Source organism: Eschrichtius robustus, chromosome 2, assembly GCF_028021215.1.
Source record: "Eschrichtius robustus isolate mEscRob2 chromosome 2, mEscRob2.pri, whole genome shotgun sequence".
Classification (NCBI taxonomy): domain Eukaryota; kingdom Metazoa; phylum Chordata; class Mammalia; order Artiodactyla; family Eschrichtiidae; genus Eschrichtius; species Eschrichtius robustus.
In genome coordinates, this window is record NC_090825.1 from 163735470 (window position 1) to 163762712 (window position 27243).

Genomic DNA, 27243 nt, shown 5'->3' on the forward strand with positions numbered 1-27243 from the left:
GTCTACCAGTAGAGGACGGCGGGAAGTGCGTTGAGCGCATGCGTCCTGTGGTAGCTTAGAAAAAGGAGCTGCTGGCGGGCCGAGCTGAAGACATGGAGCAGGGCTATGGAGGTTAGTGTGGGCGACTCAGTGCGGGGTGGGACCGGCAGGTGGTGCCCGGGCGGCAGGGCCGCCGCCGCGCAGAGGGCTGCGGGCCGGGGACTACACCCGAGCGCGGTTACCGCAGTCCGGCCCTGCGGCGAGGCGGCTGGGGCGCGCGCGCGCAGCTTATTGGATCTCGGCCCCGTCGCTCCCAGGGCGCTGCGTGCGGATTGGCCGACAGGGCCTGAGGAAGTTGGCTGATTTCGGCGTGCCGACGCTGCGGCGGGCTTCGGGGGGCGCCTCAGGCGGTTGGGGCAGTTTCGGTTCCTTAACCCCGGCGGGGTGGGCCGGGCCCTGCGGATCCTTGCCGCTAGCAGGCTTGCTGTCCCTTTTGGAAGACGCCACAAAATGGCGGCGCCGGGGGGCGGAGCTATGGCGCGAGTCTGTGGGGCGCGGGGTCTTCGGTCGGGGGCCGAGGCGGAACCGCTGCCTCTTTCCGGGCCGTCGGGCCTGTCCGGGACCTGCGGGGCTTGGCTGGGGCCTGCGCGCGGCACACGTGACCTGGGGCGCCGGTCCCGGAAGCCGTTTGGGCGGCGCAGGTTTGGACCCCGCCAGGCCCGCGGTGCAGAGCAGCGGGGCCTAGTGCGGCCTCTGCAGTGGTTAGCCTCACTGGGCTCCTACCGCGGACCTAGCTCATGCAGATCTGGGACGACACATTGAGGGTCAGATGCGGGGTATCTTGGTCAAAGCTTGGAAACCCGATGAGCTCTGGGGTCGTGACAGATTGGGGGCTTTCCTTAAGGCAGTCCTTTGTGGTGGCCTGGAGACGCCAGAGGGGTTGTGTGAGAGGGAACGTGCCCTTACCCACTTGGGTTTCAGGGCCTGCGGCAGGACGGACCTTCTCGGGCGATCTGCTCTCAGTCTTTGGAATCTGAGCCTCCTGGGAGGCCTTTGCTCTTTGCTGGAAGCCGCGTTTGCCCGCAGGGAACAGTTGGAATATGCAGGGTTGGGCTTGACCCGGCGTAGATCCCTATTCAGGTATATGAGCTTCGAGAAGCAAGCGATCTGATCTTGGCTGCCGCAGCGAAGGCACATGTTTTGAAAGGTGGCAGAATTAGCAGGAGGCTAGCAGCAGGAATTGCAGAGAAGCAGAGAGGTCCTGAGGTGCGTGGTGTGCTTGTGGCTCTACCTGGTACTCCTGTCTTTTCTGCAGTGTGACTGGATCTCACTCTTCTTTACCTGCCTCCCTACCAGATTTTTCAGCTAGTAGTAATCCTGTTTTATGCATGCCCTTAGTTTGGAGAGGTCACCCCCTGCCCATCTTCCTACCTACTAAAAAGTTTTTCAGACTCGGTTTAGATGCAGCGGCCTCCCTGAATCCTTCTGTAGCTTTTCCATCTAGAGTTATTTCCTAAGATTTGTTGAGGCTTAAGAGTTACTCTTTGGCCATAGGAGGCACCTCAATCTGGGTCCAGGTCATTGTTCTTCTGCTCCTCAGCTCCATGTTCTTGGGCAAGTGACTTATCCTCTGGAGCCTCTGTGTACAACAGAGTAAGTAGTACCTATCTCAAGGGTCATTGTGAGGTTATGCGAATACCACATGCCCCTTAGTTAGACCAGTGCCCCACAGTTGGTCAGTTGCTGTTAGAATTACTACTCCGCCTTTCTGCTGCACAGATGCGGAAAGCTGTGTGACATGGGGAGATCGTAATCTTCAGCATCGTGACTTCGGATCAAGTCCCCTAATCTCTAAGCCTTAGCTCCCACATCGTCTCTGAATGTCATTCGGGGTCACCAGCTAATGTGTGCTGAGTGCCCGTCATGTGTCGGCATACAGTAGGCACTCAGTGGTTTGGGTTATCCTGGTAGGAGAGAAAGGATGTATTTGAGAGAGAGGAGGCTTTGTAAAGGTGAAGTCGTTTGACAGGTATGAATGGTTGCCCGTGCCCAGCTCTGTGCCAGGCTCCAGGGACACAGATGAAGCGGGGCCAGACAGATGCTATCATGGGACTGTCTGGAGGGGCAGAGGGAGCCACCATAGAGAGGAATGCCGTCTGATGCCTTAGGGCCAGGCTGAAGCCCTGGGACTTCAAGGCCCAGCGGAGCATTGGACGGTTCAAAGTTACACAGAAGCGAGGCCTAGAGAGGCACAGCTGTTGTCTCCAAATTTTTGAAGTTTGTTCTCAGTTGTGGGGTACTTATGGCTGCTTGGCGGAGGAGGGGAGGGGTGCGGGGCGGGACTGTGTCCTAATGATGAGCTAGCTGGTGGCTGGTTCTGTGTCTTCCTCAGCTGCGGGTTGAGGCTTAGGTCAAGGTCCCTCATCAGGCAATGGACAGAACTGTCCCGGAAGCCCATCCACCTCCTCTTTTTTCTGCTTTGACCTCAGGCAGGTGAAGTGTGATAATGCAAAACCCAGCTGTGGGGTGACTTTTAAGGAGACATTGTTGTGGTTGTGTTGCCTTCTCGTAAGGCTGGCACTGAACTCCTTCAAGGAGATTCCTTTATGTTCCTCAGAGCATCTCAGAAGCACTTGTTCTGTGGTATGACAAATATGACCCTAACTCACAGGTCTTCTGTTCACAGGCTATGGGGCATGGAGTGCTGGACCTACCAACACCCAGGGTAAGTGGGATGGACCTGCTTTTCAGGGAGGCATGGGCTGCCCACCCCCCAGCACCAGCGTGACATAGCTGGGACCAGGAAACCTTTTTTGTAAAGGACCAGAGAGTAAATTCTGGGGGGCTTTGCAGGCTACATGGTCTCTGTAGTGCAAAAGCCACCATAGACAGTTTATAAACAAGTAGGTAGGACTGTGTGCCGATAATATTTATTTAAAGACACTGGAATTTGCATATCGTATGATTTTCATGTGTTGTGGAATAGTCTTTTTTTTAAACAACTTTTGTTGTTTAATTCTAAGTAAATACCCGAGGGTATAACTAAAGATTTTTATAATTAATAGACTTTATTTTTTAGTAGCTTTAGATTTATAGGATTGAGCAGATAGTACATAGAATTCCATACAGTTCCCCTACCTTCACCCCAGTACAGTTCCCTTATATGTTACAATTTATAAGCCAACGTTGATGTATTGTTATTAACTATAGGCTAGAGTTTATATTAACGTTCACTCTGTTATACAGTTCTATGAGTTTTGACGAATGTATAAATAATGTGTCTTTTGTCAAAATTCGTATGTCATGAAGTATTCTTTTGATTATGGTTTTTTTTCTTCCCTGACCATTTAAAAACATAAAACCCATTCTTAGCTTGCAGGCCCTACAAAAACTGGGCTATGGACTAGATTTGGCCCGTTTGCTGACCCTGCTTGTGAGTCTATATCATGGTGCTAAGTGTGTTTGAAGTACCAGAATGTGCTCTTTGGTGGGCGAGGGTTTCTCCTTTTTGCCAGCATCTGTTCCAGGGGATGGGATAAGGGTTTACTTTGTTTTCTGAGCCTGGAGCTTGGCCCTAGCACCACTGGAAGCAGGGTGACTTTTCTGCCCATCACCGAGTTTCCCAGGAGGAGGTCTTCTGTGTTATTCAGGCACATGACAACCCCTTGCTCATTTGAGTTAGGGACATGATTTTCCACCAGTGCACTCTCCGTGCTGTTGGCGGTGCCTTTAGTTCTGGCTCCTGGTGAGAACTGGCACTTTAGACGGGCTCTCTACCTAGGGACCTGGCCTGGGCGGCCTCTTGGCTGGTGGCCCACGCCAGACAAGCTTCCTGGAAAAAGGCTGCTGTGTCCTTTCTGTTGCCCTAATGGAGGAGATCAGGCTTGCTTAGGAGAGAAGCCCTGACTGTGCTCCGCTGAGTGCTCTGTAGGAAACGAGTTTTACAGCTAGTGGACTGCAGCCTTTCCTGGCCATAATGGGCAGCCAAGGGTGCCTCCTGGAGCACTGACATAGCCACCCTTAGCCCTGGCCTGTGCATAGTGGATGAGGTGACAACTGTCCTTCAGCGTCCCGGCTGTGGTGGGGGGAGGGGATGTGTCTCAGATGCCTTTGTTTTGCAAACAAAACTCTTGTATGTTTTTGTTTCTTCTAAGGTGCATATGGAACTGGTGTGGCCAGTTGGCAAGGTAGGCCCTTCTGGGGGGTCCGTGGGTGGGTGAGTGGGCCTCCGATCAGCTACCTAGAGAGGCTGGGGTGCAGGGGTCCCCATCACCCCTCCTAGATGTGCTCACAGCTGTTCTGAAAGCTCAACAGACTGGGCCTGAGGTGTTGAGGAGGGCTGGGGGGCAGGCCTCCAGGGGAACTTGCTGGAGATGGGGGGTGGGGAGAGTTGTGGTTGTATTCTGGGAGCAGCAGCTCTTTGGTGGGTCCGTCAGTGGTCCCAGCTGCTGCCTCCTGGGCTCTCTCGCTTTGGATGAGAAGCAAGTCTTAGGATCTGGTATAGAAAACCCACTGCTCAGAGTTGAGGCCGTGCCCCTGCCCTCCTCCTGCTGCCTCTTGGCAGATGACTTGTGCAGTGTTGGGGTAATGCCAGAAGCACTTGGACCCGTGACCCTTTTCCTTCTCCGTGGGCAGTGGGTGCTCCTCCCCAGACTTGTCCACCATGGACTGGCCTTGTGGCTGCTGAGATCTGATTTAGTTTTTCTTTTCTCTGTCAGGTTATGAAAACTACAATTATTATGGTGCCCAGAACACCAGCGTCACCACAGGAGCAACCTACAGCTACGGCCCAGCCTCATGGGAGGCCACCAAGGCCAGTGATGGCCTGGCACCTGGGGGCCCTGCCATGCATATGGCTTCTTATGGCCCAGAGCCGTGCACCGACAATTCCGACTCCCTCATTGCCAAGATCAACCAGCGTTTGGACATGATGTCCAAGGAAGGAGGCAGGGGCGGGAGCAGCGGCAATGGGGAGGGCATGCAGGACCGGGAGAGGTGATTATAGACCTGAGCCCTTCCCGGGGGATCCCGCATGCCCAGCTTTGTGTGGACGGGAGTGGGCACCTGCTCTTCCAGGGAGGGCTCTTCCCCAGCTCCCTCCTGAGTGTAGGATAGATAAATTGAGCCATTGTTGGGGCCGAGGCATGTAATAGGACTTGCTGGTTTCTTGGGTGGTGGGGCTTAGGGCATGACTAAACTATGCCAGACTCCTTATTTCTGCATCAGGCGCCTAGCAGACTCTCCCCATTCCTGTGGCCAGGGCTTCATGCCCCTTCTCAACAGTGTTTGAAAGGGATTTTGGTCTGTTTTATTTTCTGAGCACTTAGGAGGGATGCGTGGTGGTTTGGCTTTGCTGTTCTGAATGTAGGGAAGTCAGCTTTGCAGGAGGCGTTGAGGTTGTGCCCAGACAGTGTGGTGATGGGTTGTGCTTTCTTTGCAGCTCCTTCCGCTTCCAGTCGTTCGAGTCCTATGATTCCAGGCCTTGCCTGCCTGAGCACAATCCCTACCGCCCCAGCTACGGCTACGACTATGACTTTGACCTGGGGCCCGACCGCAATGGTGGCTTTGGTGGTCAGTACAGTGACTGCCGGGACCCAGCCCGTGAGCGGGGCTCCCTCGATGACTTCATGCGGGGCCGAGGCCAGGGCCGCTTCCAGGACCGGAGCAACCCCGGCACCTTTATGCGCAGCGACCCCTTCATGCCACCTGCAGCCTCTTCTGAGCCTCTTTCTGCTCCGTGGACAGAAATGAACTATGTGGGTGGGCGGGGCCTGGGAGGCCCCTCCGCCAGCAGGCCTCCACCTTCCCTCTTCTCCCAGTCCATGGCCCCTGACTTTGGCATGGTGGGCATGCAGGGGGCAGGTGGTTATGACAGCTCTATGCCCTACGGATGTGGCCGGTCACAGACCCGGATGAGAGATCGGGTATGCCCTTGCCAAGTTCTCATCTGCCTTATTTGCTTTTCTTTTTTAATAGCTTTGTCTGTAAGATTCACTCATATTTTAAAATGCAGTTCAACTTTTAGTAAAAACGTACAGAATTGTGCATCCTTCAGCACCACGTAGTTTTAGAGCGTTTCCATCATCCCAGAAAGAAACCTCTGTTATTAGCAGTCATTCCCCGTTCTCTCCCCCAGTCCCTGGCAGCCACTAATGTACTTTCTGTCTCTGTAGATTTGTTTCTTCTGGACGTTTCATATGAATGCAATCGTATAATACCTGGCTTTTTGTGTCTGGGTTCTTTCAGCATAAAATTTTTGTGTTTTGGTTGGGGTCGGGGTGGGGGGGTCCAACCATGTTGTATTTCTTTGCTTTCTGAAAAGACCTTTTCTGTCCTTGTTCTCTGATCTTACAACCTCTTTGTTCTTCATTTCTCTGGGGTATGTTAACCGTCCGAGTAAGCAACGCATTGGAATATGCTTTTGTCTGTAGCCTAGGCGGAGAGAGTTTGATCGCTGCGGCCCAGATAGCTTGGGCAGGAAACGGAAGCAGTTGCAGATTTACGATGAGCCAGACACCAAACAAGCCCGGGCTGACAGTGAAGGAGATTTTTCTGAAAACGGTATGCCCTGGGGCCAGTAGGCCCAGCTGTGTATAAGATGAGTCAGTTGCATGCTTGGTGTTCTGCCTGCTTATCTGGACAGGGGACACACAGGAGCTCAAGGGCGGTGTGTGTCACCCGCACTCCCACAGTCCCCACTGTAGTCAGGACAAGCGCAGTCACTCTGGACAGTGAGTTTGGGAGGTGAAAACAGGAAGTGGGCCAGCTGCCGAGGTGCTGACTTTACCTATTCCTTTGTGTTTGGTAGATGATGGAGCTGGTGACTTCCGGTCAGGAGATGAAGAATTCAGGGGTGTAAGTTCGCCTTTACTGATCAACCTCCAGTGTCTCTAGTGTGGGATTTTTTCCTTACTTTAGTGTCTTCCTTACAAAGAGGCAGAAACAGCTGCTGTGGTATATTCAACTCTACCTCATGAGTAGATTTAATAATCAGATTTGCAGCTAGGTTTCTAAGAGTTTTCCACTTGCAACAGTCCTCCTTTGCTTGAAGACCTTCCCAGCCCTCTCCCCAGCCATACCTGTGTCCTCGCAGTGATGTGTCTAGCTATACACGTGGTAACTGCAGTGGCTGTGCAGGCTGAGGCTTTCAAACAAGCACCAAAGACTCATTTGCTGCCAGCTCTATGCTGGTGCTGAGCTGCATCCTTGTCATTCAGCTCTCAAAAGCAGTCATGGGAGATGGGTGTTGAAGGCTGGCTCTTAGCCAGGACCATGCACAAGCACCTGGGGAGCAAGCCTTCGCCACCTCCTGCAAATTCTGATCCAGGTCTGGGGTAGGGCCTGGAAATCTGGGTGTATGAAGGCTTCATCCAGGTGCTTCTGATGGTTAGACGAGTTTGGGGAAGGGGAGGAAGGGGCAGGATACAGTGAATTTTCAACTTTTCTGAGGGTCTTGCTTGTTCCATGTCTAGGTTGCTTAGATCTTGAGTCTGAAAATCTCTGCATATCTGCTGATTGCTGATTTAATCTTTAGCTTAATGTCGAAGGAATAGCCTCAGTTTCAATTTTCAGTTAGATGAGTCATTTTTATCTATACCTGGCTTGTTATAACGTAAACAAGTAGCTGGGAAACTTCATAAAGCCCATTTTCATTAAAGAGTGCAGGAACTAGCTTCCTACAAATTGGGGTTGCTTAACACAGTTGATGGATGGGCTCTTGGTCTTCCCATGTGCAGAACTGTGCACTTGCCAGAGGTAGTTCTTTAGCTTTAGGAAGAACTAAAAGCTGGACTGTGTCCTTAATAAAAAAGCAAGTTAGTCATCATCACAGAATCTCAGAAGGCAACCAGGACTAGTGACAGGACACTCAGGCTCCATCCCATGGCCCTGGGACTTGTCCTGACACATTTTGGCCGTGTTCCTGGTGACACAGCGACCACCAGGTGGTGGCAGGGTGCTGGGCTGGTTGTGGAGAGTTCTAGAAATTCCACTTCACAGTTTGACTTTGTGCCTTTTTAGGAGGACGAATTCTTCGACTCCGGGAGGCAGAGAGGTAGGCATCACCCAGCATCCCTTTGAGCTTTCCTGTGTCTGCCCAGCTACCTTGCACTCACCGCCTAATGCCCAGGCGGGCTGGGTTTCTGAGCAAGCCCAGGGCCTGGGTGGAGGGGCTTGCGGCTCAGGGCAGAGGAGGGGCCATGGCTGCAAGGTGGGCCTTGGCCATGCCAGTCACCCCGAGGCTTTGCCTCGGTGTTTGGAGCAACACTTGCTGGAAACAGGTCTGTTTGCCTCACTCAGTGCAGGCTGCGGAGGCAGGGGGAAACTCATCTCTGGGTGTGTGCAATAGCCCGCAGTGGTAGGGAAGGGAGAGTCTCAGAAATGCAAGAGAGAAAAGAAAAGGCGCCCTCCAGCTTGTCTTCTCTGCTCCCCCCTTGGCCAATGCAGGTCCCTGTACTGTTTTCTCCCGGGCTTCATTCTGTCCACAGTTCCCTTGCTTGCCAGGCCAGGGCCATGCTCTCAGCCTCTATGGTGGGGACACTGGCACGGCATGGGGCAGAGTTCAGACACCTGCCTGGGTGGGGAGCTCGGGAAGGCGGTGGGGGGACTGTCGGGCACACTCAGGTCGAGATCCTCCAGAGGCAGTCACTGCTCAGCAGGTCTCACCAGTTTGAGCGAGGGAAACCTAAGAGACCAAAATAAGCAGCAAGAACAGAACAGTGTTAAGCCCTTTAGGGGGACGTGGAGAAGCAGCCGCTTGTTTCTTTTCCTGTTCCCATGGGTCTGTCCATAGCTGGTTTCCCCTAAGAATCACAGGCTGGCTCCTGTGTGACTCCGCTCCCATAAATTCTGAAGGCCCCTGGCTTAGATGCTCCTTCTCTTATATGTTCAGGTTTAGCCAACCCTCTGAGGTCCTCCTGCCCTGTTTATTGAGGCAGTTACGTTTATAGCATGGGACCACACAGAGCATTTAGCAGCTCATGCAGCGGGGTAAATGCTAAAGCAAAGGTGACGTGTTTATTGCGCGCAGGTCCTGCTACCTACCCGGGATGACTTTGCTATTAAACAGCAGTAATAGTTTCAGGCAGTGACCTCTTGCCAAAAATCCCACACGCCCTTTTGAGAGGCTTCTGAGCAGCGCACGCCGGTCGCCATCTTCGTGGGACAGTCTCGTGACTGGCATCAGGGGTAGGGGTTACAGTTCAGATGCTTATCCAACGTTTTTTCAGTGTCTGGCCCTGGCCCTGAGCCGCGGTGACCTGGCCTGGCCTCGCCTCATGCTGGGACTCTGGGCTGCACAGCTCTCAGAGGAGCTCCCACACTGGCCCCACGGGATGGACGGAGGACCAGTTGGTCTCTTCACATTTTTATTTCTGGGACTGCTTCCCACATATTCCTGGGAAAGCCCTAGATTGACGGTTTTTGTGAGTGGAAGATAGAGTTCGGGCCACCAGGGATTGTCAGACCTGCTGAGGCCCTAGTTCAGAGGGGAGGCCAATGGGACAGTTGTCATGGTCCACCTAGAGGTGGGACGGAGGGCAGTAGAGTGGCTTGCTTTATTTTCTGAGGCCTTCCAGCTGCTGCCTCTTTATCTGGGAAGAATTGCTTCTCTCTCTCCTTAAGTAACATTGGGAGAAGACCCAATCGTAGGGTGCTGGATTAGAAAAACAAGATAGGGAAGGACAGAGAGAGCAGGTGGGGCATGGTGTGAGTAGGATGGGCGGGCCATGTCCCTGGCCCATACCAGCCTTATCGGCCCATGCCAGCCTTATCGGCCCATGCCAGCCTTATCAGACCATGGGGGGAGTGAGGTGACTCCCCTGCGAACTACTGAGTGTTCTCATCAAAGGCCACCCCTGTTGGGAGCCTTTGACAGCCCTTTGGTACCTCAGGGTGTCCTGCCCCCGCCATGTGTGGAGGCCGTGGCAGGGCATGGGGTATGGTGGCCGAACTGTGGGCCCCATCAAGGCCCTGGTGCTCAGCTCCTCTGCAAGCTCCTCAGAGTGTCTCGAAGGGACTTTTCTGTTGCAGGAGAGAAGGACGATGAGGATGATGAAGTGAAGAAGAGGAGGGAGAAGCAAAGGAGGAGAGACAGGATGAGAGACCGAGCAGCTGACAGGTGAGGAGGCAGGCGAGGTGGGAGGTGAGCACTGTCAAGACTCCCCTGAGCTCATCTGTCATCGCTCCACAATGCAGGGGGGGCCTGGTTTGATCATCTGACTCCAGGTGTATGTCAGGAAATCCTGGTCAGGTCGATGGGAGTCAAAACTTGGGAAACACACTGAATCTTATTCTTGCTGGTGGGTCTGTGTGGCCCTCACATTCCCAGCTGGGGTCTCTCTTGATTGATGACTTGAAAGGGAACCCTTGCCCTTGAGGCTTAAATGGGGGTAGTGGTTTCCCTGTGCAAAGAAATGCTTAGCAAAAGAGCTAACAGTAGAGGCTGGAAAGCCAGGAACTGAAAAGTAGGAGTTCCAAGTGTTAACAGAATTCATTGAAATCCTTGTTTTTTAAACAGATGAATAAAATGACAGCTATATTAGATCTGTTTTTATGCCACGTGGGAACTGAGATGACTTTTTTAAAGGAATCTTTAGACTGCCCTAGTGACTGAAGATCCTCAAAGAAACTTGGAGAAATTGTCATGGGGGAGGTAAAGATGCAGCAGGGAAGTAGGAACCCTGTATTTCCTTGGTAGCTTCCTGATAGTCCTGCACATAGGGCCTGGAAGATTTCCCTCTTCACTCCGCTTTTGGGGGTATCTGCAAAGGCAAGAGTGTCTTGTGGCACTTGTCCAGAGAGCAGAAGGCAGGCGTTGGGGGCCAGCAGATCTCTTGAGTTGGCAGAGGAGGACTCCTGAGTGCCCCAGGACCTGTGCTATTACACCCCAAATGGAGCAGAGCTGAGGGAAGCAGCACCCCACTGTGGGGGTTTGGGGGTCTGTAGCGTGCTCTCCCCTTGCCATACAGCATGCATGCATTTGGTGAGATTTTGAAAGCACACAAGAAACCTCAGTTTTCATTCATAGAACTTGATTGTGATGTCTTTACGTTGAGTCCCATTGGAGAATTGATCTTGGGTTATGTGAGTTCTGAATTGTGTGAGGTCTTCGGGAATTCCTCTGTTGTATTAAATGGGGTTGCCTTGTATCTTCTGAGTGGCTGCAGAAGGAAACATCTGAGAAGCTATGAAGTTAGGTACTAGACCCCCAGAGCAGTGGGCTGGAGACTTAGGGAGTTCACAGTTCTGAAAAGTCTCCACCTTTGGCTGTTCTCTTGTGAGCCTTTGGACCAAAAAGAGTGGTAAGGTATTGAAGTGCCACGTGAATCATTTTCCTGAAATACTTGCAAGGTTGTACCCTCATTCTTAAGGTGGGGAAACTTGGGGTTAACTGCTACTCTGACACCCTGTGACAAGTCAGAAGACTTAATTCAGAAATTGCTTTCCCATTTCCATTTCAGTTCTAAGCAGAGATGAGTTGGTTATCTGTGCATCACTGCTTTTCTTTTTGTCTTTCTTCTCCAGGATTCAGTTTGCCTGTTCCGTGTGCAAGTTTCGTAGCTTCGAAGATGAAGAAATCCAGAAGCATCTGCAAAGCAAATTTCACAAAGAGACACTGCGGTTTATAAGTACCAAATTGCCCGACAAGACGGTGGAGTTCCTCCAGGTAAATCACGCTTGGCCTCCATCACGGCATTTCCCAGTGATCCTGCAAGTGTCAGATCCCTCACAGAGAAGGGAAGGGAAATAAGAGGCCTAAACTTGGTCAAGATTTCTTTTTTCAGAATAACAGTGTACAAGTCCCCAGGTCAGAGGGACAACTGAGAGCTCCCGTCATTGTAGTTCCCACTAATTCTGCCCATGGACCTGCTCTGATAGCTGTCTTCCCTTCCTTGGAGCAGCTGAGATAAGGCTGTCACTGCCCCCCATGGGCTTGGCAGTCACCCTTGGGGGGCTGCCTCTGGTGCAGTTGAAAAATATCCACATGTGTCACCCTCTCCTCATTTCATTTGGTGCCATCTCACAACCTCTCTAGGAATACATTGTAAACAGGAATAAGAAGATTGAGAAGCGGCGTCAGGAGTTGATGGAGAAGGAAAGCACAAAACCAAAACCAGATCCTTTCAAAGGTGAGTTGTGATCTTGGGGTGTGTGCTATTCCAAATCACAGAGCCCAGCTCGGGGTGGTTGAGAATGTGACGTGAAGACAAGTGGGAGGGGCACTTAGCAGGGGAAAGAAGCCTTCAAGTGTGGCCTAATGTAGATGACACCTCTACAGGCAGCTTATTGGAGTGACATTAAGCACTCTGATGTTTTTTTCTCTTTGTATGAAGAGAAAGGACCAGAAGAATGAGAAAAGTTAAGTATAAAGTTGCCAGGTGTAGAGGCCATTTGTCTGTCTCCATACTCCTTCTGGAGGGCAGGTGATGCCTGTCTCAGATTCTGTCCTAACTGAATCCTTAGAGAGGGGCTACAGGGAGAAAATGTGGGCCTTGATGGGGAGTACGTGGGAAGAAAGCATCACTTGCATGCTGTCCCAAATCCCACAAGACTTGGGTTTTGTCAACAGGGATTGGCCAGGAGCACTTCTTCAAGAAAATAGAGGCTGCTCACTGCCTGGCTTGTGACATGCTGATCCCTGCGCAGCCCCAGCTCCTCCAGCGGCACCTGCACTCTGTCGACCACAATCACAACCGCCGGGTGAGTGCCCCCCTGATGCTTGGTGGGGCAGGCAGTCCTGGCTGCCAGTGGGAGGGGTTCAGAACTTTCTGTCTCTTATGGGGAAGCTAACATCTTTAGGGGCTTTTGCCATATACCATCAAGTCCATCATTTCATCAAGTGGTTGTAAAATGCACCCCAGTTTCTATTAAAATGTGTTGCTTAAGATTGACTAAATCCAGTAGCTGCAGTTCTCCTGGGTTGAGAATGTTCTCTGTAAACCACACGGGTAAATTCCCCAGTTGCTGAAAAACTGGATTTCTTATAAGCTGAGGCTGAGGGCCACTCAGAGCAGAATGGCTTAGGGGACCCAGGACTAAGGACTGGTTTGATCCTTATTAGCTGATGGGGCCTGAGGCTAAATGTTTAGCTCAAGGCATTGGCAATTTTTTTTTTTTTAATAAAGGGTCAAATTGTAAATATTTTCAGCTTTGCAAGCCATCAGGTCTCTGCCTCATGCCTGCCTGACGCCTCAAGTCTGCTGCTGATGGGCAAAAGCAGCCACAGGCCATAAGTAAAGGAATGGGTGTGGCCACGTTTGGTCTGCGGGGTGTAGCTCACCAAGCCCTGGTTGAGCATCTCTATCTGTCGTTGGTTTACCTGACTACCAAATTGAAGCTACCTGCCCACCTGTCTCCTGGTGTTATTAAAGATCAGCCAAAAACCACTGTACAAATAGGGGATTATCATATGAATGTGTCAAGCTCTAGAACAGTCAGATGGTTGCAGCATTCAGACTTTTGCTCTAGAATTTACTTGTAAAGTCAATAAAACTCAAAAAACTGAAAAGAAAAAGCTTGCCCTTTTCCCCTACTGAGTCCACATAGCTTCTGATCTGTAAATGTTCTTATTTCATCCTTGCTTGTGCACATAGTATACATCAGTCGTGTGCCTGTGCTTTTGTCTTCTGAGATTATCAGACTTTTCTACACTATTTCACAGTCTCAGTTCTGGTGCCTCTCCAGTGCCTTCTTTCTTTCGTTATTGGAGCCTAGCATTTGGGGACTTACCATAGTGAAGAAAGATGTTAGTTGTGTCTCTGCATAGGACTAATCTCAGAGCAACTCAGTGTAGCCAGGCTGATTTGTTCTCATGCTCCTCTATGCACGCCATTTTTAAAAGCCCATGTTTGATTCTCTTTGTAGTTGGCTGCTGAACAGTTCAAGAAAACAAGTCTTCATGTGGCTAAGAGTGTTTTGAACAACAGACATATTGTGAAGATGCTGGAAAAGTACCTCAAGGTTTGTGCTTAGGAGTCCAGTAGATGGGAAAAGCTTTTGAGATGGAGGATGAACTAACTCTGTGGGTTTGGAATTATATCCAGAGTGCAGTATTTGGCATTTCTGAGTCTTTTGAAGAATTGAGAGATGTTGGAATGTATCGGGCTTGGGATTCCACAACTGCGCATTTCCTGAGACTCACTGCTTGCCTGGGAACTCTGGAATTTGGTCCTACTTGATTAATCTGTGCGATGGTGCTGACTCTCACCATGAGAAACCCTGACTATCCATAAAATACCAAGCAAAACGCTGGTGAGATGCTTCAAAACAAAGCAACAAACCAAAGTAAATGATAATTGTCCAGGTAGAAGCTAAAACAAGGTTTTGCGGGCAGAGACAACCAACAATGAGATGGGGAACGAGGGGGAGGGAAGAGCCAGTGGTGCCATACTACGGAGTAACAGGAGCAGAGTAATAAAAAATCCCAAAGAGGGGAGGGTACCCTAGAGAGGAGTCTGGTTGGAAGAGTCTCTGGTTCCTCCTTGGGAAGCACATTTTGCTAAGTGCTCAGCTCCATGACTTCAGCATTTGGGGCTGGGAATTAAGATTCAGCATAACCTGACTAGGATGTGTTTGCCCTCCTCTTAGTTATTAACTGCTTCAGTGTTTGACAGTTCATTTCAACCATAAAGGGATAGAATCTAAATAACCGGTTTAAGAACTATAACTGATCAGTGTTTACTTTGTGGCTTAAACAGACTTAAAGTTTCTGGAGTCAGCTGTAGACTCAAGCTTCTAAATAAGGGTCTTTGTTTTTGTTTTGGGTCCCACCTTGTGGCTTGCGGGATCTCAGTTCCCCAACCAGGGATTGAACCCGGGCCATGGCAGTGAAAGCCCAGAATCCTAACCACTAGGCCATCGGGGAACTCTCTAAACAGCGTATTTTAAAACACGTTTTCTAATCTGCTAGTGATAATGTTTAGTTTACTTTTTCTAAACTAGACATAGTTTTAGCATATGCTCATGAGAAATTCAGCTTCTGAGAGAGGCACACTTGGATTGAATCCTGACTGAAGTTTAATAGCTGTGTGACCTGGCAAGTTCCGATCTTTAAGTCTCATATCCTTCTCTGTAAAATGGGGATAACCTTCATGCCTGGGCTGAGTGCTTAATCGAAACTTAAGAAAGAGCCTTAACTTAACTTCCTGTTAAAATGAGGCTTTTTTTTTTTTTTCTTTAATTGGCTTAAGAAAACCTAGGTCTTTTTAAACCTTTCCTCACCATTACATGCTTGAATAATAAGTGCAAAATAGTACTGGTGAAGCTTTTCTGAGATGTCTTTTCTGAATCTGTAGGCTCTGAGCAGTTGTAGGATTGACTCACCTGGTGTGATTTAAAAGGTTTCTCTTGTTGACTCTGCCCATTATAAAAAGATAAACTCCCAGCAACCTGAGCCTCAATCTCTCATTTGGACAGTTCTTTAGACTGCACTAACCTGTGTTTCCTCTTCTTGGCCAGGGTGAAGATCCTTTCACCAGTGAAGCTGTTGATCCAGAAATAGAAGGAGATGACAATTTAGGAGGTGAGGATAAGGAAGAGACACCGGAGGAGGTAGCTGCCGAGGTCTTAGCTGAGGTGATTACGGCAGCAGTGAGGGCAGTAGATGGGGAAGGAGCACCTACTCCGGAAAGTAGTGAAATGCTGGCGGAAGTGAAAGGCCCTACGGACACAGCTGAGACCACTAGTGGGCCCCACCCTGGAGAGCTGCTGGAAGCGGAGGCACCCTGTGGAATGGCACCTGAGAAGGGCAACACTGAAGCAGAGGCTGGAGGTGAAGCTGCTGAGGCTGGAGGTGAAGTGGAAACCCTGACAGCAGAGTCGGAAAGCACCTTGACAATCACTGCTCCTGTCCAAGCTGCTGCAGAAGCCGAAGTGGAACAAACTGATGCGGAGTCCAAAGATGCTATTCCCACAGAATGATCCTCCTTTCCCTGTTTCAGGGGATGTGTTATATAATGCATTCGTCTTTCTTCTTTGGTTTATAAGCAGTACTAGGGTATATGATGCTGGAATACTATTTTGGTGAAGAGGCCCAGCCATTTCCTTCAGAAAAGTGTACCTCACAGGCTTGTCTTACAGAGTTGCGTGGCTTTCTGCCTTGGTTTGAAGGCTGCAGAAGTTGTACATTCCCACAAGCGGCTGTGACATCTCTCTTTACACTGTAGTTGGAATAATAAAAGTTGGATAAGTAGATTTTGGTGACACTTTGCTTGTTAAATACAGCCAGTGGCTGAATGCACCACCGCAACCACCAACCCCCGCCCCCCCCTTACTATTTTTTTGGTCTGGGAGCAGTTCAGTACTAGGATATATCTTGCTTTATAAAGGATTTTTTTTTAAGTTTCAAGAATTTGCTTTGGCTTCAGTTTTTGATCTCTGCTTTTGTGGTACACTGTATGGTATGTGGTCCTCCTTCACAAGATGTAGCAGAATCTTGATAACATGTTATGTTGATCCTGTCACGTCAGTGAACTCTCAAAGGCCTGATGAATCTGACACACCTGCACCATTGGAAGCATACCTACTTAACCCTCAAGAATGGGAACACTTTGCCTAGGGCATTGTTTCCCAATCTTTAGTCCTTGGTGAATCACCTTTACCATGCTTTACCTCATTTGTGTTCCACCTCTGCATTACTTCAGGGTTTTTTCGGTTTTGTTTTTCTTTAAATTGAGTTACTTCTACTTAAATATATTTAAAAAGAAAACTTGATGTCTCATGAAGGGAAAACCAGTATAAATTGCCATACATAGATACTATCCGTGGAAAATGAATAAACATTTTATTTTAGATAAATACTGTTGCTTTGGAAGTTTCTGAATCTGTAAGAAAGAAAAGCCAGCATGTGTTAAAGGGTAGTAAGCAACAGTTATACTTTCATATAATCAAAAGAATTGAAAGATACCTCCCTTTTGAAATGATACTGCTGGGTCTGTTTTCCTATAAACCTTTGAACTGTCACATTTGGGGAAGCATTGGCCAGTGGGAAATTGTTAGGAAAGAGGTAGTAGAATACTTGATGAGCATCTGTTGTGTACCAGGTGCTAATTCATGATAAAAATTAGATATGGGCACTGCTCTCAAGGAGCCTTATTGGAGATGTGAGATGAATATTTATGAAAAAGTCAATGTTAGAACTAAAAACAAATAAACTGCTTAGAAGAAACCGGTGCCTATGAATCTTTTCTAAACATCGTTCCTTTTACTGCACAGATGTGGCTTAGTCACAGGTTATGCATGCCCTTTGAAGCTTATTCTCTTGAGGCCAGAATGGTGGCACTGACCATCAGTAGCCTGAAAAAGGATAACAAAACTATGAAACTGCTTTTTTTTTTTTTTTTTTTCTTCTTTTTGGCCACACCACGCGGGATCTCTGTCCCCCAACCAGGGATTGAACCTGCGCCCTCAGGAGCGGAGGTGCAGAGTCTTAACCACTGGACCACCAGGGAATTCCCTTGCTTTTCTTGTAAAATTAATACAAGGCTTGCCCTTGAATCTGAATTTCAATTAAGTTCTTTCACCACCACCCTCACCCGCCCCCACCCCGTGTGAAATGACATGAATCATTTTATTCCTAAACTTAGGTTAAACCAGGACCTTCCTCATTCCCCAAGATGGGGAGTCATTACTCAGGCTGCACAAAGGGGTGCCCTAATATTCCTTAGATGACAGGAATAAGTTGCAAGCTTCCTCATTGCAAACTAATATTGGTTATTTCCCATCTGTAGGGGAGAAACCTGAGAGGGACGTTAAGTAACTTTTAGGGCCCCGCATTAAAGATGTGGGACTACTGAGGTCAATACACAGGTCCATGAGACACCAATGGGCATGAACTTTCCATAGAGCACCTTTATTATTTAAAAACAGGTTTAGAGAATTTGGTAATCTCTGCTACTGGCCAGCAAAAAAATCTTAGGAATGGCAACCTAGTTTCAACTTTTGGTAATATGGTGGACCTGTGTGATTTCTTTGGGTTTTTATGAAATACTACAGTTGCTAAAGGGGAAACAATACAATGTAATGAGCAAAGTGCTCATTCAAGAGTATATAATCAGTATTAGTAAATCCTCTTCACTTAGACTTTGGGCCATAAAGAAATCACTTCTACTGCTGAAAGTGATCCTTGCTCACCAGAAGTGCAGCCGGTAGTGATTAGACAGGCACAGTAGAGTTGAAGTAGAATTTTAGCACTAACAGAGTAGAAGAGCTTTTTAGCATTGGGCCACTTCCTTTATCTTGTAAAACAACACTGTGAGGCCTATGAGGTTTAGTTGGTATGTACCTCCTCTCAAAGACACTGTGGGGCTTCCCTGGTGGCGCAGTGGTTGAGAATCTGCCTGCCAATGCAGGGGACACGGGTTCGAGCCCTGGTCTGGGAAGATCCCACATGCCGCAGAGCGACTATGCCTGTGAGCCACAACTGCTGAGCCTGCGCGTCTGGAGCCTGTGCTCCGCAACAAGAGAGGCCGCGATAGTGAGAGGCCCGCGCACCGCGATGAAGAGTGGCCCCCACTTGCCGCAACTAGAGAAAGCCCTCGCACAGAAACGAAGACCCAACACAGCCATAAATAAATAAATAAATAAAGTTTAAAAAAAAAACAACACTGTGGTTGAGCATATACTTACATATATATATGAAATAGGAATTCAGTTTGGGGGACAATATGAATATGGTGGGGTATGGGGCAATCTATCCATTCTCTCAGAGTTGGTTATCAGAATTAAGTGAGATAATAAATACTTGGCACTACTGAAAAAGTGGTTTCTAAGCTCAACAGTTTTGTTTTTTTTTTCCTAAGAGGTAAAATTCAAGTAACAAAATGGGCCATTAACCATTTTAAAGCAGACAATGCCGTGGCATTTGGTACACTCACAAAGTTGTGCAACCATCACCTATAACTGGTTCCAAGACATTTCCCTCACCCTTAAAGGAAACTCCTTACCCATCAATAGCCACTTCCCACTCCTCCCCAGTCTCCTGACAACCACTAATCTGCTTTCTGTCTCTGGATTTATCAATTCTGGTTGTTTCATATAAAGGAAACCTATACATGACATTTTCAATCTGGCTTCTTCACTAAGCATAATGTTTTTGAGGTTCCTCCATGTTGTAGCCTATATCAGTACTTCATTCCTTTATATGGCTGAATATTCCATTGTATATATATATATATATATATATATATACTACTACATTTATTTATCCAGTTATCCAATAATAGACATTTGAGTTGCTTCTACCTTCTGACTATTATGAATAGTGCTTCTAGGAACATTCTTGAACAAGTATCTGAGTACCTATTTTCAATTCTTTTGGGTATTTACCTAGTAGTAAAATTATTGGGTCATATGGTAATTCTTATGTTTAAAATTTTGAGGAACCACCAAATGCTTCCACAACAGCTGCACCATTTTACATTCCCATCAGCAATATGCAAGGGTTCCAATTTCTCCACATCCTTACCAACATTTACTTTCCTTTTCTTCTTCTTCTTGTTGATTCTAGCCATCTTAGTAGGTGTGAAGTGGTATCTCTATCTCATTGTGGGGTTTTTTTCCTTTGTTTTGTTTTTTTCTTTTGGCAACGTCGCACAGCTTGTGGGATCTTAGTGCCCCCATCCAGGGATTGAGCCTGGGCCCATGGCCCTGAAAGCGCGGAGTCCTAACCACTGGCCTGCCAGAGACTTTCCTCATTGTGGTTTTTTGGTTTTGGTTTTTTAAATTAATTAATTAATTAATTATTTTTGGCTGTGTTGGGTCTTCGTTGCTGCACGTGGGCTTTCTCTAGTTGTGGCGAGTGGGGGCTACTCTTAGTTGCAACGCGCGTGCTTCTCATTGTGGTGGCTTCTCTTGTTGCAGAGCATGGGCTCTAGGCGCGCGGGCTTCAGTAGTTGTAGCTTGTGGGCTCAGTAGTTGTGGCTCACAGGCTCTAGAGTGCAGGCTCAGTAGTTGTGGCACATGGGCTTAGTTGCTCTGCGGCATGTGGGGTCTTCCCGGACCAGGGCTCAAACCCGTGTCCCCTGCATTGGCAGGTGGATTCTTAACCACTGCGCCACCAGGGAAGTCCCTGTCTTCTTGTTAAGTTGTAGGATTTCTTTATATGTTCTGGATACTAAACACTTATCAGAGGTATAATTTGCAAATATTGTTTTCCATTCTGTGGGCTGTCTTTTCACTCTCTTCATAGTGCCCTTTGATGCAAAAAATTTTTTTTGTTTTTGGTTCAATCCTAATTTATCTTTTTTCTCTGTTGCTTGTACTTTGGGTGTCATATGTAAGAAGTCATTGCCAAATCCAAAGCTGTGAAGATTTACCCCTACGTTTTCTTCTAAGAGTTTTATGGTTTTAGCCCTTATATTTAGGTCTATGGTCTATTTTGAGTTAATTTTTGTATATGGTGTGAAGTAAGGGTTGAACGTCATTCTACTCCATGTGATTATCCAGTTGTCTCAGCACCATTTGTCAAATAGATGAGTCTTTCCCCGTTGAATGGTCTTGGCACCTTTGTCAAAAGTCAGTTGCCCATAGCTACATGGGTTTATTTCTGTACTCCCAATTCTATTCTTTTGCTCTATGTATCTATCCTTATGCCAATACCACACAGTAGATTTACAGTAAGATTTGGAATCGGGAAGTGTGAATGTTCCAATTTTCTTCCTCTTTTTCAAGACTGTTCTGGTTATTCTGGGTCCCTTGAATTTCCATATTAATTTTAGGGTTATCTTATTTTCTACAAAGAAGTCAGCTGATATTCTGGTAGGAATTATGTTGAATCTATAGATCAATTTGGAGAGTACTGCCATTTTAAAAATATTAAGGTTTCCAATTCATGAGCATGGATGTCTTTCCACTATTTCTTTTTTTTTAATTAATTAATTTGGTTGCACCAGGTCTTAGTTGCAGCAGGCGGGCTCCTTAGTTGTGGCATGCAAACTCTTAGTTGCAGCAGGCATGTGGGATCTAGTTCCCCAACCAGGGATTGAACCTGGGCCCCCTGCATTGGGAGCGTGGAATCTTAGCCACTGCACCACAACCAGGGAAGTCCCGCCACTATTTAATTATTCTTTAACTTCTTTAAGCAGTGTTGTAGTTTTCAGTGTATAACTTCTGCACTTACTTTGTCAAATGTATTTCTAAGTATTCTTTTGATGCAATTGTAAATGGAATTTTCTTTCTGTAAATTTTACCCAGGGCCACAGCAGTGAAAGCACCAAGTCTTAACCACTGAACCACCAGGGAACTCCCTGGAATTGTTTTCTTAATTTAATTTTTCATTGTTCATTGCTAGTGTATAGAAATACAACTGATTTTTGTGTGATCTTGTATCCCGCAACTTTGCTGAATTTGCTTAATAGACCTGAAAGGTTTTTTTGGTCCATTCTCTTGTAGTTCCCATGTATAAGATCATGTCATCTGTGAATAGAGATTGTTTTACTTCTTCCTTTCCTATATGGATGCCTTTATATCTTTTCCTTGCCTGATCGCTCTGGCTAGAACTCCCACTACAGTGTTGGCATCCTTGTAACTTTTTTTGGCATCCTTGTAACTTTTTTTGGCTGTGCCACATGGCTTGTGGGATCTTAGTTCCCCAACTGGGGATCAAACCCGGGCCCTCAGCAGTGAAAGTGCCAAGTCCTAACCACTGGACTGCCAGGAATTCCCAACATTTTTTTAAAAAGTTACTTATATCCTTAGTAATCATTCTCCTAACTGTGAATTCCTTTAAGCTTATGTGGAAGACCATTTGTCTATGTTCCTGTAGATACTCTAATTCCAGCCAATCCATTTAAGCTGGATTCTTTAAATAAAGAACATAAAGTACATAACATCTTCTTTTGGGAATCTAACTTTATGAGTAACAGGTCAACATATTGAGTATTGAGTGCCTGCAGGGCATAGGCATTGTGGACGCATGTATCAAGTCTTTGCTCAGTAACCTGCCCACAGATACCCACTCAGGACAGATCTTCAACTTGTCCCATGGGAAGTGCCTGAGGATTTTAGCTTCTTAGATACCTACAAAGATTTGGGAGCATTTCTCTAAATAGGAGGGAAGATAGAGAGCTCACAAGTGTATCATAAATTTCCCTTATTTGCTGCCATGAAATTATTTTTGAAAGAATTCCTCTCTAGAGGTAACCCCCAAGGGCCAATGACTAACTTCAGGGTAACAGAATGTGTGAATTGTTTACTACAATAGTCCCCATAAGGAAAACTATAGCCTCCTTAGAGAGACATAAGTTCCTAATTCCTTCCAATTGGAAGAGAATTTAAATGACAATACTGTTTGTCTCAAAAGAACTAAGACCACAATATTCCCCAGTATTTGAAATATACTTTGTCTAGTTTAACAATGCAAAACCAGAGGAACAAAGGGGATATTTTGGGAGAAGGAAGAATTTGCTTGCCACACTATTCATCAACCCCACTAAGGCTGAAATATGTCTTCCCTAGGGAAAGGGGATATTTGTTCCCAGGATGTATGTTCTTAGTTATCTATTGCCACATAACAATGTACTCCAAAATTTAGTGTCTTAAAATTAAAGCACACTTATTATTTCACAATTTCTGGGAGTCAGGTGTGGCTTAGCTGGAATTAACAAGGCTGCAATCAAAGTGTTGGCCAAGGCTGTGGTCTCATCTGAAGGCTTGATTATGGAAGGATCTACTTTCAATGTTATTGTGTTTGCTGGCAGAACTAAGTTCCTTGCAGCTGTTGGATAGAGGGCTTTAGTCCCTTGCTGGCATTAACCAGAAGCTACGTTCAGTCCCTTGGGCCTCTCCTACATGGCAGCTTGCTTCATCAAAATGTGCAAGCTGAGAAGGCAAAAGAGAGTCCAGCTGGATGAAAGTCAGTCTTTTATAACCTAATCATGAAAGTGACATGCCATCACTTTTGCCATAATCTTTTTTTTTTTTTTTTTGCCATCATCTCTTTGTTATCAACAAGTGACTAGGTCCAGACCACACTCAAAGGGAGGAGATTAAAGAAGGGTAATCAATGGGGGCCATTTTTGAAAGCTGGCTACCAGACAATACTAGTATAAATCTAGATACAGATGCTCTTCTTACAAACGTATTAGATTCCAAGAACCTGCTTCTTCAGCCCATTTGTCTTGAAGATGAAAGGAGTAAAAGAGATGTAAGCTTTCAGTCCTGACTTGTACTTACACCAATGAGAGCAGGTTATTCCCACATGAAGTCTTTGCTGAAATAAATTCTATCAGGCATCCTTCACCAAACTAGGCTGGTTTCAACTATAGTGAAGATCTGCCAAGGCAAGAAACCTTTTCTGTTCAGTAAATGCTGAAGAGAATTTTTTAGCAGCTGGAGCAACCTCACTTGACCCATTGTCATTCATTTTGATGCCATGATGATTCCATAAGGGCTTGAATCCCTGGGACCATTAGTGGCTCATGACTGAAATTTTATCAGGAACACTTTCCACCATGCTTAGCCTCTAAGCTTTCAAATTGCCAGCCTTCTGTGTGAGTCTTAAAGTGGAAGGTATCTTGCAATGCTGCTCATTTCCTGGCCATACAGTCAGAAGTTTGTCCATGTCAACTTCATCATTAGCCTTTTCTGTTCAGTTCTCTTCACTTAGGCACAGTTTTCCTTGTTTATATGATTCATTCTTTTTTATCCCTAAAAAAATTAAATATAATACAAATATGCATAAAACATATAGTAGAGTGAATGCACAGTCAAATGCACAGTCAAGAAGCAGAATACTTTCCAGTCATGTAAGATGAAAAAGACCAGCTGTACAACACCGTGCTTATAGTTTAATAGTACTGTACACTTAACAGTTTAAGAGGGTGGATCTCACGTTGTGTTTTTTACCACACACACACACACGTGAATCAGCAGGGCCATGCCAGGTCTTCAATTTGGAAAATAAATTTTAAAAAGAAATAGACTACCACTATACCTCAGAAACTGGCCACCCACACCATTCTCCTCATCCCTTCCTGATCACTCTCTCAAGTAACCAGTGGTAATTACCTGCTTGTTTTCCTTTATAGTCCCCACACCTCCACTGGCTCTTGCCCAGAACACATCCAAATAAAAGAAACAAGCAGAAGCAGCAGTCCTCCTAACTCCACAGAGGACTTCATGATGATGGATCCTCGGCTCAGACATCCTCAGGCAACAGGTAACTGTATAGTTTTATTTCCCTAAAAACCTCAGTCTATTTTTATGTTTTAGAAATCAACATAGAAATGGAATCATCATGTATGCCTTGCTTCTTTGTTTTTCCCATTATGTATGTAAGTTTCATCTGTGTTGTTGTGTGTGGCTGTGATTTGTTCATTTTCATTATACTACGATCTATTCATTCTACCAGGTGGACATTTGGGTTGTTTTCAGCGTGGGCTCTTAGGAAGAGCGCTATGCTGAACTTTGTTAAGTGTGTCATTGAGAGTTTCCGTGGACTGGAATTAGTGGGCCGTAGAGTGTGCAGAGCTTCAACTTCACCAGACAAGGCCAACCTGTATTCTAAAATGATTGAACTAACCGAGCAGTATATAAGAGCTCCTACTATCATTCCTTCTTTGACTTCCTGACTCCTTCCTCTTGAGTACTTTTATCCCATGTGCAACATTTGCATTTTCTTTCCACTTTGAAACTTTTTAAAAAAAAACACTGCCTTTTTAAAATTGCAATTGTATGGCTCTTCACACTAGGTCTTCCAGCACTCTCATTATTTTAACTGTGATAGTGAATGATATTTGTAAAACACTTTGAAACTAAGCAAAAACACAGCAAAGTAAATGTTAACGAAGTAGCAGAAACCAAAATGACCCTTACAGCCATCTTGTACCTATTTGTGGCTGGCAGAATTGTAGTGCTTTATTCTGAAGCTTATTTTTGTTCTTAGCTAGCTTATGAGTTAAATATTGGCAAAAATAATGGTCAATACGTGTCATTATACATTTGTCAAGACCCATAGGATGTACAACACGAAAAGTGAACCCTATGCAAACTATGGACTTTAGTTAATAATAATGTATCACTATTGACCCATCATTTCTAACCAATGTACCACACTCTGCAAGATGGGGGAAGTGAGGGGGTGTAAGGGAACTCTGTACTTTCTACTCAATGTTAATGTAAATTGAAAACTGCTCCCCCAAAACTATTAATTAAAAAAAGTTGCAAGCAGAATAACTTCTGCATAATGGTAAAGAAATTTCCATTTCTCTACACGTGAGGTTCTAGAGCAGGGATCAGCAAACTACTGCCTATGGGACAAATCTGGCCTGCTGTCTGTTTTTGCACAGCCTTCCAGCTACGAATGGTTTTTATAGTTTTCAAAGGTTGAAAAAAAAACCCCAAAGAACAATATTTTGTGACTTCTGAAATTTACATGAAATTCGAATTTTAGTATCCATAAAGTTTCATTGGAACACAGCCACACCCATTCATGTACACATTAATTATGGCTGCTTTTGTACTACAATGACAGAGCGACAAAGATTGGCAATGTTACAGAGATTGTATGGCCCACAAAACCTAAATATTGACTACCTGGCTCTTTACAGACAAAATCTGTTGGGAGTTCCCTGGTGGTCCAGTTGTTGGGACTCTGCCCTTCCATGGAGGAGGCTGCGGGTTCTATCCCTGGTTGGGGAACTAGGATCCCTTAAACTGAGTGGCAAGGCCAAAAAAAACAAACAAACAAAAAATGTCGATTTCTGGGTTAGAGAAGGCAGTCTTCATGGAGTCAGGAGATATGAGTTCTAAACTGTGTAAATGTGTGATCTTGGGTTACTCACCGTCTCTAGAACCTAACAATAAATTCCAGAATTTATAGTAACTTCATGGGCAAGTTCTTACTGGAAAGTGGGCATGGATTCAGGCCATAGCAAATCAAACACCTCCAGCTTTTCCAAAGCTGATCACGCTATATAAATTTACCCTTGCTTTCAAGAAAACACTATATAATTTTTTTAACCTGTAAAAATACTGGGAAGTATGAAAAGAAAATGAGAAATGCAGAAGAATGCTCACCGTAATACTGGTTATTATGACGGAAAAACTGGAAATGAATTAAATGTACATAATAGGAGAATGGTAAAATAAATTATGATATATCCATACCAGATAACAATACTGTATATTATCTCCAAGTTATCTCCCAATTAGGCAGATCTCCAAGTAGTCATGTGGAGTGACTTCCAAGATGTATTAAATGAAAAAAGCATATTACAAATTAACAAGTACAGAATGATGTCTTTTGTTTTATAACACAACTATTTCTATATGTAGATATACTGCTGCATAGAATAAAAAGTCTAGACCCGTGCTGTCCAACAGAAATACATTGTAAGCCATATCTGTAATTTCATATTTTCTAGTAGCCATGTTAAAAATGTAAAAAGAAATAGGTAAAATTAAATTTAATAATATATTTTATTTAACTCAATGTATAAAAAATTATTTCAACATGTAATCAATACAAAAAGTTAATAGCGAGATAGTTTGCATGTTTTTCATACTATATCTTTGAAGTACAATGTGTATTTCACACACTTAAAGCACATCTCAACTTGGGCCAGCTACATTTCAAGCATTCAATAGCCACATGTGGCCAGTGGCTATCATATCAGACAGCACAGGTCTAAACACATCAAAGTGATAACAGTGATTACTCTGGTGGGGGAGGGGAAGAATGAAGGGGGACACTTTTTCTGCTATATTCTTTTGTATTGTTCAATTTAAATTATTTCATGTAGTACTTCATTAAAAATAAATAATATATATTTAAAACAAGTCAGAAATATATTATGTACTTCATGTTTCATTCTTTGTTTTTTTTTTTTGGCCATGCCACGCGGCATGTGGGATCGTAGTTCCTCCATCAGGGATTGAACCCACACCTTCGGCAGTAAAAGCTTGGAGTCCTAACCACTGGACTGCCAGGGAATTCCCTGGATAAACATTTTCTGAGTTTGAGCTGTCTGTGAGGAGTTAGGATATGCATTATGGAAGATAAAAAGAATGAGACATTGTTGTCCTACATGATTTTTGGAGAAAGCTTTTGGAACTGCCTTTACAGCTCACAAATTCTCTTCAGGTTGGATCTGACTTCTAGCCATAGCCAAAAGCCCTCTAGTTGGGTCCAGTAAATCAACTAGGTATTACGGCATTGTCTAAAATGAAGTGTGACAAAAGATTTTATTATGTGACTTGCAAACTGGCAGCTCCAAATGCTTCCCAAAATATTTATTTTCAGCAACAACAATAAATTAAGTAGATAAT

At 45.9% G+C, this 27243-nt stretch overlaps 1 protein-coding gene across 2 annotated transcripts; it reads left to right on the forward strand.

The window, feature by feature from the left end:
- Window positions 1-9: 9 nt before the first annotated feature.
- On the forward strand, window positions 10-17143 carry AKAP8 (A-kinase anchoring protein 8). 2 transcript variants are annotated; one of them, XM_068536590.1, is made up of 14 exons: window positions 10-111; window positions 2666-2704; window positions 4134-4166; window positions 4698-4974; window positions 5420-5903; window positions 6411-6540; window positions 6788-6834; window positions 7999-8032; window positions 10009-10096; window positions 11503-11644; window positions 12014-12107; window positions 12548-12678; window positions 13843-13938; window positions 15436-17143. In XM_068536590.1, the coding sequence occupies exons 1-14, from the start codon at window positions 93-95 to the stop codon at window positions 15895-15897; spliced, it is 2076 nt and encodes a 691-aa protein (XP_068392691.1). In that variant the 5' UTR covers window positions 10-92; the 3' UTR covers window positions 15898-17143. The 2 variants fall into 2 exon arrangements, with proteins under 2 accessions (XP_068392691.1, XP_068392690.1); XM_068536589.1 differs by lacking the exon at window positions 10-111 and adding an exon at window positions 2339-2468.
- Window positions 17144-27243: the final 10100 nt, after the last annotated feature.

Coding starts and splice junctions, on each gene's coding strand:
- AKAP8 (XM_068536589.1), top strand. CDS start 2,411: ATGGACAGAACTGTCCCGGAAGCCCATCCACCTCCTCTTTTTTCTGCT. Junction 11,645..12,013: donor AGACGGTGGAGTTCCTCCAG/GTAAATCACGCT, acceptor CAACCTCTCTAG/GAATACATTGTAAACAGGAA. Junction 12,679..13,842: donor ACCACAATCACAACCGCCGG/GTGAGTGCCCCC, acceptor TTCTCTTTGTAG/TTGGCTGCTGAACAGTTCAA.